This window comes from Rhyacophila brunnea, unplaced genomic scaffold (assembly GCF_057557595.1).
Source record: "Rhyacophila brunnea isolate RB1 unplaced genomic scaffold, BYU_Rbru_1.0 scaffold_145, whole genome shotgun sequence".
Taxonomy (NCBI): Eukaryota; Metazoa; Arthropoda; class Insecta; order Trichoptera; family Rhyacophilidae; genus Rhyacophila; species Rhyacophila brunnea.
The window spans coordinates 528,764-546,072 of record NW_028232801.1 but is presented as its reverse complement, the minus strand read 5'-3'; the positions used below and the strand labels follow the sequence as shown (position 1 = coordinate 546,072).

The window sequence follows — 17,309 nt, the reverse complement described above, 5'->3', positions numbered from 1 at the left end:
CAGACAACGTCTGCTTTACCTATAGAGAATATGAGGCCTATGTTGAGTACAATAACATTTTTGCAAACAGAATACTTGAAAATGCCAAGGATGGAGACATTATCTGGGTTCACGACTATCATCTAATGCTAGTTCCAAAACTTTTAAAGGAGAAAAACCCAAACATAAAAGTGATGTTCTTTCTACACACGGCCTTCCCGGAACATACCAACTTGAGACCACTAATATGTATAAAGCAGATACTCAAGGGGATTGCCGCTAGCGATGTCATTGCTTTTCATACTCCAGATTATTCAGTAAATTTTCAATCAGCCCTGAAGGCATATCAGATTAGGACCAATGCACATATCAGATCGATTTCGATTGGAGTGGATCCTGAAATGTTTAGGAGCCAATTAATGGAGGAAGAGACAATTAAAAGAATCAGTGAATTAAAGAAAATTTATTCGAATAAGAAAGTGGTATTAGGAGTTGACAAAAATGACTATATAAAGGGAATGCCTCAGAGGTTTAAGGCCATTGAGCGATTTTTTGATAGAAATCCAGATAAGACCGAGGAAGTTGTATTTTTACAAATATCTATCCCCAGCAGATTGTCTGTTGTTGAATATTCCTCCTATATACAGCAAAACAACCAACAAATTCAGATCATAAATGGGAGATTTGGTGATATTAACTGCACGCCTATGAAGATGCTATTTAACAGCGTTGACTTTTCAGAACTCTGTGCTCTCTATGCTATTGCTGATGCCCTGCTGATTACATCCATTACGGATGGAATGAATTTGGTTGCACTGGAATATACTGCATGTCAGGATGAGAATAAAGGTGTAGTCATCCTCAGCCAATTTGCAGGCGCCTTGGCTACGCTCCAGGGCTGTGTTGAGCACAACTCAAATAGTACCGAAGATATTGCTGAAGCTATTGAAAAAGCACTAGGTTTATCTGAGGGCGAAAGATCTGAAAGACATAGAGTAAATCGAGAGAACATTGACAAGTTTACATCAATTGGATGGGCAGAGCAAAATCTGAAGTTGATTACTGCAAATTGGAGGGACGAGGTAACAAAGCAAGAAAATGAATAAAAATCCTTATTAGATCTTTTAAATCTTAGTTAAATGTGGGTAAGATGGCTCAATAATTGTAAAGAGTATCGTGGTAATCGCCCACACTACAAGATTAAATATTTCAATCAAATCGGACCAGTTTCCATGATCAACAGAGAGATCTGACTGAAGTGTTTCAATAAAGCTTTTTAAAAAACTATGCTATCTTCAATTTCAAGCATTTTTAAACATAGCTTGAAACCAGAAAGACTAAGATTGATAGTATTCTTCTGGATAGTTGTCATTAGTTGAATCAAGTCGGTTAAAGATTGTTTGTTCCAAAAGGTTCAATTCATTTTATTTATTTAAAATCAATAATTTGAAAACCAATTGATATTTTTTCAACCGTCATAAAAAATTGGCGATGAACTGTTTTATGTCCACGATTAGTTAGCCCATCACATGTTGACTTTTAGCTTGTTCTGATTTATCATATTTTTCCTCAATTCCTTCTATTTTTAATATCCAAAAGGGGAATATTTCCTTGATGCAAAATAAGTTGCGATATATCAATCAAACATCGCTGGCTGTTTCTTACAAAGGATTTTGTGTTATCTATTTCAGCCAACTCACATTTTAGGCAAATTGGAAATTTAATTATCAAATAGGAAATAAATGCAAAGAATCGAATCCCTGAGTATGTTGAACGAAAATACCAATAATAAACATATCAAATTCATAGACAATACGAAGGAGGTTGAGAAATATTTTGTAAAGAATACGTCGCTGAGACGTGTTAGGCTCAAGCTGCACCCTGAACAAATTCGTGTATTGGAAATGAACTTCCAAGTAGATGCGAAGCCATCTGCATCCACCAAGAATTATATAGCTAATTCACTAAGCCTTCCTCTAAAAAATGTTCAGATCTGGTTCCAAAACAGACGAGCCAAGGCTAAATGCGTCTCGGAAGAAATGCAGAGGGAGTCTGGGCAGAGTTACTTCAATTCTCAATATGGAGAAGCCCAGTACAATGCCTCAATGTATAAAAATGATTTTCACAAGTTTTCAGACTATGCTGCAGCAGAATATAAGGCAGACACTTATCCTGGTAACGATTATAGACTACAGCCACCCTACCAGGAGCCTCATGAGCATAGATCATCTGGCTCATTCTATGATACAGAAAATATTCCAAATAAAATAATAAACCAGTTCGAGGGGTTTAATAGCCGGTCTAGCGAAGCATCTCGTTTTGTGAATTCTAAAGAAAGTACTGACCGAAAGCCCGTCACGGCTAAGTCTCCAACTGGTTATATTCCCCGAGAATTTGAGACTACAACGATGGTTGAGAATAACTTAAAAGAGAATAACTCTGAAAATTACATTTTGTTTGATAAAATCAATTCGCCAGATGGGGGAACAACTATACCAGAATACATACTCAATACATCAGAAGACTGTAATCTGTTGAATAGTCAGCCATTTGGAAAACATCCAAAATACGATGGATATTTTCATCAATAAACTTTGGTTATAATTAAATCTCTTCTTAAGCTTTTATTCAGATTATCGATTTATTTGCAAGAGGGTGTCGATTTTCAATCTCTACCAGTCTCGGATCTTCCCCAGGACAAGATTTCTACTATTGCAATCAAGAAAATTATTAAAGTAATAAATGTGACAAAAAATATATTAAAAAATTAGGGGTTAGGCTCGACCTAAAGACTCTCGGATTAATGAGTTATAGTTTTCTATGGCACACTTTGGAGATCCCCAAACAAATCAAACATTCTACCCATGACGAGTAGAATTTTTTAGCTCCAACTCCAAAAAGTATAATTCTGAAACTAGAGTCTCAAACACTCAACTCAAAGATCCCGTACAACTGGTCACTTCATTACGTAGTTGGATGTTCTTGTAATGTCTTCTGATATAGCACCATCATCTATGGAATAAAAATCTTGGAATACTTTTATACTACAAATAATTTTTTTAATTAACCCTTTATCATTATTGTTTTTCTAATATTTAAATTAATCAATTAATTAAATTTTATGAGCTTGAGAAATAAGTGGAGCAACTATACCCGCAACAATTGGATTATGCATCGACATTGGAATATATCGGATGATTTTTTAAAACACATAATATATAAACTTACATAGATATTTGACGAAGAATGAGAATATGTTGTGTGATAGCCATCAGCTAAACTATTTAATCAACAACCATATAGGCTGATCGAACTAGATTCAGTAACCTTGGTATGTATCTTTCTGATTAGTAATGATTTCGTTCTCTATTTCAATACACAGCTGATCAATATTTAGAGAATGAATCAAATATGTAATACATAAAATCCTTTGCCATAAGCACCAAATATATACTGGATGGTAGTAGCTATAGCCAAACCAATGATTCATAATTTTACCCCACATGAGAGATTCAAAAAAATTGCCATTTCTCAAGGATGTTCGAACATTGCTCTACGCATTTGGCGATGTAACAATGCCGAGAATGGATACAGCAATAACGGCCCACAACTATCTGTGCGACTATTTAAACAATCTGTTAATGAAAACCCATAACATGGCCAAAATTAAGGGGAAAACCAAGACTGAGGATCTACTATTCTTTCTCAGGAGAGATAGAAAGAAATATACAAGGGTGAAGAATCTTTTGATTACAAATGAAGAACTTAAAAATGCTAGAAAGTTGTTTAACTCCAAAGATTTTGAAAAAGAGGAGGATACCGAGTTCAATGATTTGTGAAATAAACAGGGTTAATGTTATAGATACTCTGTAGTGGTGAAGCATTTTAACAAAACCAATCTGAACAATTTTGCTTAAGTCAGTTAAATAAAGTATTATTGTCTTTCCATCTGTATTCCACACCTACACTAACTAACATAGCTGGGGTGTATCAAGGTGGACACTATTCTAATACCTATACCTCTAATTTTTTGGTAAAAATTTTGGCCCAATATGGATTTTTCTGCAACTCAGCTTTCTGGACTTCTAAATAACATTAATCATGAAAAAACCAAATATATTGGGCTTCTGCACAAAATAAAGCTTCTGTTGGAGATAAGCGTGGATCATAAGTTGATTCAAACACATTTAAACCAATTAATCCTGACCTCTGATCCAAATATAATCTACCACAACATTAATTTTACCCATCCAGTACTAAAAATTCTGCAGGAGTTTTTGGAGAAGATGACAAAAACCGGAACAGGAGCTGATTATTTTGTTAAGGTCACAAAAAATCTCATAGTTGCTCTGATAGATCTGTTGGATAATGGAGTTTCTGCAAAATACATCAGTGATTGTCTGAAAGATATTGATTTGAACAAGGGTATCAGTTGTGGCAAACCAGTGGATCTGAAAGATTTCGATAAGATTGAGGAGAATCTATCTGCATTCATTGATTCGATTATAAACAACAGCCATGTCACCAGTTTACTCTTAACATGTATAAAATCAACAAACTCATTTGATACTGAAAAGATCAGGATTATTAAGATCCCAACAGAGTGTATAGAAGATTCATATATTACAGAGGGAATCGTAATTCCGACGTCTGCAGTTGGAAAAATAAAGACTCTAACAGATAGCTCTGTTGGGATATTCAATTGTCCTCTGGACATTCCAAGACCTGAGCTGAAAGGCACAGTGCTTTTAAACAATGCCAAGGATTTGGTAAATTATTCAAAGAGTGAAGTGACCAGGATAAGGGAGATCATTTCCAGGATAAATGTAAATGCTATTGTTGTGTCAGGGACAGTGAACGAGATGTTTGTAGACTTTCTTGATTCAAGACACATTCTTATTTTGAAGGTTTTCAGTAAATTTGATCTGAAACGAATTTGTGATGTCTCTGGGGGTAGGATTTTTACATCGTTGGCACCAGCCTATGATCAGTTAAGGAACCATAGTTTAAGTGCTCAGGGATGGGTCAAGGAAATCAAGAGTTATAAGGAAGGAGGATTTAAGTTTACAAAAATTGTTGGAAATAGCAAAATATCGACAATTGTTCTGAAAAGCTCTGTTATTGAAATCGTTGATGAGTACGAAAGAAAGATTGTTAAAGTGCTAGAATGCATTAATGAAAAATATATCAGCATTGGTAAAGACTTGGATGTTGAATCTGGAAAATTATCTTTTGAAGCAACCATAGAAGTGGGCGATGACAATATTGTGTCCAAAGCCGTTGGGAAGGCACTTAAGGATGATATGAAGCTATTTTCTGTTGATAGGAAGAGATGCCTACAGCATGCAATCAATTTCATATCCACAATACTGGAAGTTAATGATTACCTTGTGGCTAAGAGGGATCAGCTGGATATTAAACCACAGCAAAGTGGACATTGGGATGAAACTGATCATTAATATTAATAAACTGAAACTTTTTAGAAATTATAATTGATTACGAAATCCTCAGCAGGCTATAGTCATTCTGATGGAAATAATCTTTGTTTGAAGCTTGTAAAGGGGAGTTTCGTATTAGTTTATTTAATAAATATCTTCTGCAACACGAATACCTGCACCATTGAGAATCTTAGCTCTACCACCAGTAGACTTCAAAATCGGGGCTGAGCATCCACCACACTTTTTGTCCGTTTGGCTGTGGGAGTAGCATAAGGTGGTCTCAGAACAGTCCTTACACTTTACCTGGATAAACTGTCCCTTACTAGTTCTAAATACTCTCCTCTTCTTGTGAATAAATGTTTCATTTCTCGGAATTTGAAGTTGTGCCATCTGGGTAAAATTTTTGAAAAAAGTTTTAAGGAATTTGAAAGACAGATGGAATGTGGGATAGAAAGAGTGATAGGAAACGGTGACCGACATAATCAGAGATTCTCCAATTAGAAAAAACAACAGAAGCATCTTAATTTATCAGAGGACAGATGCCAATTACTAAGCCCTTATGGCACTCACTAGAATTTATTGATAGGAATCTGAGATATTTGGACTGTCTTTATTCGTCATCCTCCTCCGGAAATATAACTAATTCTCCTTCCTGGGCATCAATTTGTGGCAGAAATTCTGTCTTATCAAATTCATCTTTTTTAACAAAATGGCTGAAATAAATGATTTTACCCGTTTCAAGATCGTAATACTTAATTTTTTTGAGGGATTTGTTTAAATTCACTATCTTGCCGTTTTCAATATAAAAAATAGAATCAAAGTAGTATTTAACTTCTCTGGAGATCTCCACCCTCGTGAAATAATATTCGGCTTGGTTCACATTTGCAAGTGGCTTGTCTAGAAAAATACAAGGAACATCCTTTAACAGCTTCGTGGACACAATCGTGTATGGGAATGCAAAGGATTCAATGATTAATGGCATTGAAAGAAAGTAAGGGCAAAAACTAAGTAAAGATCAAAACATTGAGAAAATCGACTTAAAACTTACTACCCTTCCAAGCTAAATCGTTTACAGTATTTAAGGGATGGAAAGTACATTCTAGTGGCGTACAACATAAAGGCCGAATTACTGAAAACTTTTGTGCAATGTTGTTTAGAAACTACTGACATTTAATGAAAATTTCAAAAGGGGACTATTGGATTTTCTTTCCACAAGTATCTATGACTGAGTTTATTTATTTGGTGTGAGTTAAGTAATATCTACTTCTTAACACATTTCTAAGTAATTTTTGATTCACTCCTGGTGTTTCTAGGAGAGGATGTCTTCTAGGCTTCTTAATTCCATTTCTATGGTTCTTCTTGTTCTGATTCTTATTGGTGTGGTTGGTACGCTTTGCCATTGGGGATCTAAAATTTTTGCAAAAAATTCATAAATAATAGCAATAGCAGATTAGTTTATATCAATTAACTTCTGCAATAAACGAGTAAGATAGTCCCATTGCTATTGATTCTATATTCCCACAACTATACAGTGCAATGAACACTATAAGTGGCCGATGAATTTAATATCGCAAACTAGCACAAGTATGCATATGGATAAACCACCATATAAACTTTAAAGTTTCATAATCTTTATAGACCCATGTTTATCGTGTCTAATTATCGGAAAGACAAGCCGATCACTTCTTCCTCGAAAAACAGATTGGTTTCTGTGGAGGCAAGTGTTGGAAATGTTAAGTTTGTTGCTCTGGAGTCAAATGAACCGGTAGAATACTTTGTTGTTTCTACCAAGCAAGCTAGCTCTCACTTTAACAAATCAGATCTGACACCATCCAAGCTCTTTAAAATGGAATGCATCTTTGAAAAGGCATTAAAGGAAGAGGATATTTCATATAATGGACTTATAGATGAATTTGGGGACAAGAAAGCAAAGGAAAGGATCAAAAAGAGGAAGTTAGCACCATCCATCCCCACTCCTGCAAACATAGCATTCAATATCAATAATCAGCTTATTCCTCCGTTTAATGAATCAGCTACCCGTCCAGAAGACGCATATTCTGTAGAACTCATGTTTGATTCAGAAACAATTCATAATTTTAGTTCGGTTGAAATTGACTTTGATGATCTGTGTGACTTGGTAACCCAATTTGACATTTTGGACGACAGAAAAATTTTATATGTTATTATCGACTGTCTCTTCAAGGTGCTATCTCAACCATTTCTTGCAATGAATGCTTTTCCAAAGGAGTATTCTTTCTTTTTACAAAAACTCCTACCAAATATCCATAGAGGCAAGTTGGCCTCTCTGCTTAGAGATCAGTTGATGGTTAAGCTTTTTGTTGTGATACTTATGGCCCACGACTTTTCTTTCGAAATGGCCAAAATACCCAAGTTTAATACACCTCAAACCAAACTACTAAATATAATAAAGGCAATTGGATGCACAATTCAGAAGAATGGAAGATTGGTATTGAATCAAATGCCAACAAGCACGTACGCTTCACATTAATAAAGACTAATTCTATATTGAGATATACTTTTTTGGTTCAATGTTGAAAGATGGATAGAGAGAAGTTAGTGATAAAGAAAACTTATGGAATAGTTCGAATATCCGCACTGTGGTTGGATACCAGAAGGATTCATCCATTATTTATTTGTGTGATTAGAAAACTGAGAATCAAGCATTAGATACAATAAGTGTGTTTATTAATAACTCAATATGGTACTGGAGTATAGGAAAGGTACAGAAATAGTGATATTAAAGCTAATCCCATAACTATTAGGAACGAATACCTAAATTTCCTGGGCTTCTTTTCCAATAAATTTTCATATCTTAAGAATGCTTCTATTACCCTTTCAACTTTCTTACTAGTTTTGAGCTCCTCATCTTGCATCATATTCTGGTGGACATCAGAATATTTATAGGAAAGCTTGTCATCTAATCTGGAATATGTTGGAGGAGAGGCATAACCACATTTTGAAGAAATATCGCCAGTCTTTTCAGTAAGTCCTTGTTCAAAATTATTTTGTTTGGAATTCCCACGGGACTTTATACTGTTCAAATCTGAATCGAAATGCTCTTTAGATTTATAACTTTGATCTTTGTTATGCTCGATACCATTCATCTGGGATCTTCTTTTCTTTCGGATTTCCCGAAGAAGCTCTGTTGCAGTTGATAGCGGTAAAATATTGACTTCAGAATCATAAATTAAATTGCGGTCCACCGCTTCAAATAGAATCTGCTTCATCTCCTGGTTCGTAAGATTTCGAGTCCCAAATTTCTTATACAGTTTTTCCTCAAACTCATTCATTAAAAGAAGGTTTGGGGAAAATATCTTTTCATAAAAACTAATCTCGCTCTCAAGCATCATTAGGTGCTTTTCTACAAACTAGTTTGAGTAAGAGATTGCAGGTTATTTACAAGGTTGTAATTCTAGTTACACTTTAAAGTGCTGAAAACAATAATTTAATAAAAATGATTAAAACAAATTTTAAAACTTTCAACATCCATAAAATACTCTCTTTTAAATTTAATAATTTGGTCTCATACATATCTACTTAGAAGAATCCCAATTGTAAATAAGATAGCGATGACCAGTAAGCCCTTAAGTGTAAAACCGGCCACACTTTTGTATGTTTGCTTCTTTTGCTGTTCCTTTGCTTCTTTGACAACCTTTTCATTTAAGTGGACTATATAAGGCTTGCTATCTTCCTTAATCTTTTTGTCATTGAAATCCACAAATTTTAAAGTCGATGGATCGATACTCTTTAAACTTGTATTTGAAGTTGCATTGACTACTTCTCTCTCTTGGTCCTTATTTGCTACACTATCATTTCGAATAAATTCTACCATATCTCCTTTTGTTCCTTTACTTTTATTCTATCAACAACCAATCAAATAAGCACCAAAAGGATAAACACAAAGGAGTAGACTATGTCTGTGATTTATATCTGATGAGCACAAACTGATGTCTCGTAAAATTACCTATTCTAGTATTGTCTTACCCGATAAACTTGATGTATATTGTGATATTTGATATATTAAAATCAATTTCAATAATGAACCTTCAAATATTTAAAGCTCTTTATACACATATAACAACGCTTGAATCAAACAATCTGCGTATTTTTCCTCCTCATAGAATAGATTGTTTATGCTTGTAAATCCCCCTGAGTGTATCAAATCTGCCGTAAATTTTGTTATTAATCAATAGCATTTCTAAACCTCAGATATACCTTCAAAGAGTTATAAAATAAATCAAAACATTAATGTTGTTCTTATCCCATATGTAAACAATAGAAGTGGTTTGATAATTGGAAAATAATATATACTTCAGATTGGTTAATTATTTTTCAAATTTATTTTGAAATCGCCTCTAAAAGATCACACAGACCTCCCTCTTCATAGCAAATTTTATAAATGGATGTAATTAATGGGAAGTTGTCTGCTTTTTTTCCAAAAAAATCATAGAATGTCTTAACTGTGCAGAATCCTTGCAGCTTTTGACCTCCAAACCTTTGTTCAACATACTTTCTGAGTAACTCCGAATCTTTGAGTTCTGAAAACTGGGCAAAGTCCTCATTTTCTCCGATGCTTCTTTGAATTAGATACTCTCCAATAATCTCTCCCCCCTTGCGATTTCTTCCACAGACACAGCTGGTCAGCAAATCACCAATTCCACAGCTTTTGAACACAATTGAATCTTTCAGCCCGTGGCTATTTTCAGTATCAAAGATCTCCATAAATCGGATAATTTCTAGAATACCCTTTCTGAAGAAAATCGAAATAGTATTGTTTCCTATACCTAGTGTGCTTGTTTCTTTTGCACAACCGGACAGTATTCCATATCCCATTGAAATAATATTCTTCATTGCTCCAAATATCTCGATCGATTTTTCATAGGGAATATACTCAATGGAAAACTTTTCATTTTTAAACATTTGATCAAAGTACTTTACACTATCATGGTTTTGATATCCAAGTGTTGTGTCAGAAATAATATCAGATGAAACTTCAGATGCTATATTTGCACCCATTAATGATGAACATTCGATGCCAAGTCGATTTGTAATATTTTGGGTTGGTGTAATTAACTGAAATCTGTGTTCGGATGAAAAATCCAACTTCTCATTCTTTGTAGATGGTTTATCCATGAGAATTCCTTTGCTCAAATTGACTCCTATAGCTCCCTTTTTTATCTTTAAGCTGCTTAATGTGTTTAAGAACTCACATGGCAAACAAAATACAAAAATATCAGCATCCTCCAATTTAGACAAGGATGTTACTGTTTTAATATTTTCAGGCAAGATAACTCCTGGGAGATATTTTGGATTTTCATGAAAAGTATCAATTATCTCTGATAAGTTCATAGATGTATTATTGTAGTTAACTAATTCTTCATGAACATACATGTAGATTATAGAATCAATCAAAATATCCTCGGCCTTTGAACTACAGCCTTGTACATTTATTGCTATATGCCTAGCAATTGCAGTACCCCAGTTTCCACATCCGATTAACGCAACTTTTTTGAAGGTTTTTTTATTCACAGAATTTTTGCTGTCACAAAACTCCATTCCAGGGGTAAGTAAATAAATAGTCGAAAGACATATTGTATTGGGTTTGCATATCATAAATAAAAGAAATTTTCTACCAGCACGACTCAGTATCTCCGATATATTTACAGTTGTGCAGTGAAATAATACTGATGATCAGAAAGAATATTCCTGAAATTCAGAACAAATTACAAAAACAGATATAAATACTAAAAATATTTGCTTTTGTCATTGGGCATATTTATTCCTAATTACATTCTGAATATGGCCTTCAGGGATTCAATAAAACCTCATACTAATTAAAATGGAAATATCAAACTGGACAAGCCATCCAGATGATAAGCAACTGAAAATTTACTTGTATCTCAAGTAACTTCTAATCCACCTGAGATCTTTACTCATATCCTCGTACATGTACTCTCGAACTATCTTTTTAATACGATGAGAATATTTAAAAATCATGGAAATTCGCTCACGATTCCATTTCTCCATTACACCTATAAAAGCCACCCCAACCATCTCTACACATGATTCAAAAGCATCCAAGAGCACTTCATCCTTAAGGATAAAATCTTCAAATGATCTTTGAAGAAAAACAATCTCCTGTTTTCTTAATTCTGGCTTATTCTTAAGTAGCTGGAAGCATGTGACTATTTTACACTCTGACTTCATACCCTCTAAAGATTTCATCAAAAATGCAAAGTCATCGTCTGAAAATTTGTCCGAAGCTATTGCCTCCCTAAAAAGATTGTTTGTGAGGTCTCGGGATTGAAATTTATGGATTTCAATTAATAGCTCTTGTGGATAGAATTTTTTAAAAAGACTCTCCAAGCTAATCCTCGGTTTATAATACTTTACCATTAGTTCCTCCATTTCCTGGATAGAGAAATATGAAATAAATTGATGAAAATATAGTTCTTTTCTTGCAAAATTACCGATTAAATAACTCTTTAGGTCCCCAGAGAACCTCATATTTTTTGCCAAACACTCAACAAACATTATAAAGGTTGTTTCCGAATTCGTCTGGACATTGTGAATAAATTCAATAATAACCGAATCATCTTTTTTTGACATGGTCTTTGCAAACTCCATCATTTCATCTACGTTATCAATTTTTTTATAATACTCATTACAAAATAGAATACTTTCTGAGCATATCTCATTCATTTCTGTCGGGCTTAAGTCCAATTCCTTCACATATGGACTGAAAAATTTATCAATCTCTGAAATTTTTTTAACGAAAGAGCTTCTTGGAATCAGTACCTTCCCCGACTTAACTCCCTCAATCACTGAAAGAGCTAAATAAGGCCTTTTTTCAAAAAGTGTGCTGATAACCTCAAAGTTGTAGTCTCTTGTATTTTCCAAAATGGGATTGATATCTATTTCTGGAAGATTGGAAATAAATATCTCCTTGAAATAAGTCTTTTGAGTGTGGATTAGCTCGAACATTCTTTTGTATACCCTTTGATTGGTTGCCTTTAGAAAATAGAAAAACAAGTCCAGATTTGATAGCACAAAAGAATTCGAACTTTCAGGAGAGTGCCAGGTTTGTAAAAAATAGTCTAGGACTTCTCCTATATCAGATTCCTCAAGTAGAAATGCCACCTCCTCCAGTATTTTCAAAGTCTCCATTCTTTCAAAATACTTCACCAGGAAAGTGCTCAGCGGAACTTTTATTTCAAATGCAGCGTTTCTGAATATTCTATCAACACCGTTTTCTATCTCACTTTTTGATTTTTTGATTAGAACCTCAAAAATCATATGTTGAAATAGTTCCAAGATAGACTGCTTTTCTTCCTTTTCCTCCTCCAAGTATTTGAAATCGAATGAAATGTAAGAATGGAACAGATTAGGAACGTTACACCTCAGTAACTCGGTGATTTTCTCAAGATGCCATTCGAATGAAGGCCTCAAATGTGTTTCCATTTCAATTTCTGTAGAAAAGAGTTTTGTTAGGTAACTTATCACAATAGATGAGTTTTCGGAAGTTATGAAAGATTTAATGTTTTCCAAAACAGATATCAGCTCGACGGAGCTTCTATCTTCCTTCAAAAGAGAAATGAATTCTAAATTGCTCAAAAATTTGGCCTCCATTTTGGGGACAAAATCAGGAATGAATAAATGAAATAAGAAGATTCGAGTTTGAAAGTGAAGTTTACAGCAAGATTATTCTTGTGGAATGGCTTTTCCTTGCGCCCAAGCACCGAAGTGTCCATTTTAAGCAACCAATGTCTAGGGACTGAGACGGTAGTTACATGAAAAAACCTCTGTTCAAAAGGGCCTGCACTTAATTAATTTATTAACCCACAAAATACAGCCAAGCAATCGATTTCAAATACTTCAAAATTTCTATTATTTGCATCTTAGATTCTCCACTTGACCTATCGTAAAATGTAATGGGAACTTCCTTTATTGTGGCTCCATATTCCTCAGCTCTTACAATAATTTCCATTTGGAAGCCAAAGCCTTGATTGCGGACGCTTTTCAACAACTTCTTCAACATCCCAGTTTTATAAATTCTATAAGAACCAGTCAAGTCTGTTGATTTCAAATCCAATACAAACTTAGCAAGAGTATTTGCAACAGAAGATACCAGCTTTCTTTTAAATGACCAACCACACACACACCCATATTTGATAACCAAATTGTTTCCTACATTCTTAATATTTGGACTGTTTTCTTTTGTCAAAACATTGGATCTACCACCTACACCACGATGCATAATCTGGGTGCCTTGATGTCCAACCTCCTCCTTGTTTTCGTACGATTTCTTCTCTGAATTACCATTCATATATGCTTTCCTTCTACAACCCATACCAACTGACCCCGTATTTTCCTTAAGTTCATACAGGGTATACCTTGTTCCTGTAACAATGTCATATTCCTTATACTTACTCATTTCCAAAATGTCAAATGGATTGTGTTGTAGATCACAATCCATAATAATTGTATAATCATATTTACAATACTCCACTCCTTCGAAATATGCCGAACCCAATCCCATTTTTCTTGGTCTTCTTATAAGCCTTAATTGATCCTCACCCATTTGTATCTGCAGTTTTTCTACTTCTTCAGCGGTCCCATCAACGCTATTGTCATCAACAACTATGAGAATATATTTACAATCCAACCTATAGAACACATTACTAAGCATTCTTACCAATATGGCAATATTATCAACCTCATTGTAAGTAGGTAGAATAACATTGTACATGGGTCCAAAAATATGAAGGAAAAACAGTTACCACCAGCTAATATAAATGGGGTCCCACGATTTTAGACAAAAGTCTGCGGAAATAAAAATATAACAATCAGAAGCCGTCTATGGAGGTTCTTGGGATCCATCTAAAGTTATTCTATAAAGATTTTCATAGCTTGGAGTCTGACTAAAATATAATGAAATATTGTTAGGAGATCTTCAGTACTAATATGCTTTCCGATCAATATTTAACTGAATTACACCAATAACTTTGGCTGAAATATCAAATATGCTTATAGGATCAACTAAGGTTTTACTTAGGTTATGCTGAGACTTTGTTACTGCTTTCAAGTTTATTTTATTTTTTAATATTTCTTTTTATGCATGAAAATTCTCAATGTAGCAGAGAAACCATCAGTAGCAAAATCAATCAGCAAAGTACTCTCCAATAAAATACATAGCTTCCGAGGAAAGAATAAGTTCTGTCCCAACTATACGTTTGAATATGATGGAGATTCAATGGTTTTTACAAGTGTCTTGGGCCATCTATTCAACTACGAGTTTGCTCGAAAGACCAAATGGAATGAAGTAGACCCATTTGAGCTATTTACCTGTCCAATTGAGAGTAAAATCAAGGATGAGTTTCTATCAATAAAAGACAATATTATTTCCCAATCTCAAAACTGTTCAATGGTAATAATTTGGACAGATTGTGATCGAGAGGGTGAGCATATAGCCAATCAGATCAAAAGAGTCCTGCTTATAAAAAATTGCAGAGATGAGGCAACAGGAAACAAGTACCAGAGTTCCAAGCAACTTATTATAAGAAGAGCTCGTTTTTCTGGTATTTCAAGAACTGAAATTGTAAATGCACTGGACAACTTGATCGATATTAACTACAACGAGTCGGATGCGGTTGATGCAAGAATAGAACTAGATTTGAGATTGGGCAGTGCATTTACAAGGTTGCAGACACTTTCATATTCAAATACGAAGGATGTGGAGGCCGTGAATGCCGATAAAAATATTATATCTTTTGGACCATGCCAAATTCCAACATTAAACTTTGTGGTCCAAAGACACAACGAAATAATTAAGTTTCAACCAGAGAGATTTTATTCAATCAATATAACTGTCAAAAGTATTGCCAGTACTGGGGAATGTAAAAACAACCAACCCGGTAGTGCTTCTCTAGACATTTTTAAATGGTCAAGGGGAGATGTGTTCGATAAGAATTGTGTTTTACATTTCTATAATCTAATAAGATATGAAGACATAATTGTAACAAATAAGAGTGTGGCCAACAGAACAAAATATAAGCCATTACCATTAAGAACTGTTGAATTTCAAAAGGTAGTTTCCGGATATTATAAAATGTCTGGGAAAAAAATTATGGATATTGCAGAAAAGTTATACAACTTGGGATATATTTCATATCCTAGAACAGAAACAGATTCGTTTGGGAATAATTTTGGATATACTTCTATAATTAATAAGTTACAAAATGATACAAAATTTTCAGAGTATGCAGAGAAGTTGATCTTTTGTTATCCTAGAAATGGATTAAACAACGATCAGGCACATTCACCGATATATCCACTGCGAGATGGGAATGGATTAGAAGGAGACGAGAGAAAGATATTTGATTTTATAGCTAGGCGATTCTTAGGATGCATAAGTGACAATGCAAAGGGAGTAGAAACTGAGGTTACCCTTCAGGTGGCACACTCCACAAATATTGATGGAAATGACCGTGTCAATGAGGAAATGTTCATGGCAAAAGGCCTTGTTATTACGCATCGAAATTATTTGGATATCTACATCTACGATAAATGGGACTCAAAATCAATTTCTAGTTATGAAATTGGTGAAACAATACAGAATGCCAAGAGTTTCAGTAGAAATTCTAGCCCTAATGGCCATATTGGCTGTGTTTCTCTCATTTCCGGAAACACATCAAGGCCCGATTATCTTTCTGAAAGTGATTTGATTGCATTAATGGACAAAAATGGAATAGGCACTGACGCGACAATACACGAGCATATTCAAAAAATTCAACTTAGAAATTATGTAAGGAAGGATAACAACAGACTAATTCCATTTCCACTTGGAATTAATTTGATTGAAGGGTATAATAATTTAAAGTTGCTTATTAGTGAGCCAAACCTCAGGAAAGATTTGGAAATTGACTTAGCGAGAATTTGTGAGGGCAAAATGAAAAGAAATGACTTGGTTAGACGAGAAATAGAGGTATTCCAGAGAATTTATAAAAAGATGGAGGCGAATATAGCACAGTTTGTGAAGATATTGAAACAAAATACCACCAATGTTTATATAAATGATCATGATGCTATTGGAAATAGCCACAGCAGGAAGTCCCGACGTGATGATAGTAGCGAAGGAGATGGTTTGAATTATGATAATGAAACAAATACTAAAAGAATAAAAACCACCTCAAAAGATACTTCTCACAATAATATTGAAAATAGATCGAATAACACCAGTGGACAAATACTTACAAGCACAAGTTCCAGTAATGCCAAAAAACCTCTTCCTCAATTTTCTATGAACTCGTATAGGTCTGTTATAAAGACTTCAACAATTAAATCAAACAAAATAGCATCTCCAAAGTGCATATGCAACAAACCTGCAAAAAGATTACAAACCAAGAAAGGACCAAACATAAATAAGTATTTTTATTGTTGCAAATATTTTCCTAAAAAATGTGAATACTTTCAGTGGGAAGTGACTGAAGAAAAAAAGGGGTAACTCCCAGCTAACTACTGAAAAGTAATACCATCTCACTAAATTAATAGAAAAAGAGTATTTTTTATCAGAAGTCAGAGATGTTTTGTTTGGTATTATAAATTCCCAACTTAATTGTATATTTTACAAAATTTATAAGAAACCTTCATCCACCTCTTTTAAATGAAACAAACCGTCCAGGCCTTCTGCTTTTATCGAGCAATGATTTTATAAATACTAGTACCCCATCTTCTGTAAACTCTGCGTTGCTAAGACTATCATAAAATTGGGCAATATTGTATATATTTATGAATTCTAACATATTCGTGTATAAATATTCAATAATCATACTTTTATCAAATTCACACAATGGGACAAGTATTTCATCCGAG

The 17,309-nt window shown here is 34.1% G+C and overlaps 2 protein-coding genes across 2 annotated transcripts; both read left to right on the top strand.

The window, feature by feature from the left end:
• Nucleotides 1–398: 398 nt before the first annotated feature.
• Nucleotides 399–3,818, top strand: LOC147075416 (uncharacterized). Its single transcript, XM_085942485.1, has 3 exons — nt 399–1,061; nt 1,971–2,086; nt 3,689–3,818. Exons 1-3 carry the CDS (start codon nt 399–401, stop codon nt 3,816–3,818), a joined length of 909 nt encoding a protein of 302 aa, XP_085798611.1.
• Nucleotides 3,819–4,265: 447 nt separating this feature from the next.
• LOC147075415 (uncharacterized) lies at nt 4,266–5,438 on the top strand. Its single transcript, XM_085942483.1, has one exon. It carries the CDS (start codon nt 4,266–4,268, stop codon nt 5,436–5,438), a length of 1,173 nt encoding a protein of 390 aa, XP_085798609.1.
• Nucleotides 5,439–17,309: the final 11,871 nt, after the last annotated feature.

What these genes read in the sequence shown, in the direction of transcription:
- LOC147075415 (XM_085942483.1), top strand. Translation starts at nt 4,266, where the DNA reads ATGACAAAAACCGGAACAGGAGCTGATTATTTTGTTAAGGTCACAAAA.
- LOC147075416 (XM_085942485.1), top strand. Translation starts at nt 399, where the DNA reads ATGGAGGAAGAGACAATTAAAAGAATCAGTGAATTAAAGAAAATTTAT. An exon ending in CTGCAAATTGGAGGGACGAG is followed by an intron (nt 1,062 to 1,970) that starts GTAACAAAGCAA and finishes AAAAATGTTCAG; the next exon opens with ATCTGGTTCCAAAACAGACG. An exon ending in GCCCAGTACAATGCCTCAAT is followed by an intron (nt 2,087 to 3,688) that starts GTATAAAAATGA and finishes ATTCTTTCTCAG; the next exon opens with GAGAGATAGAAAGAAATATA.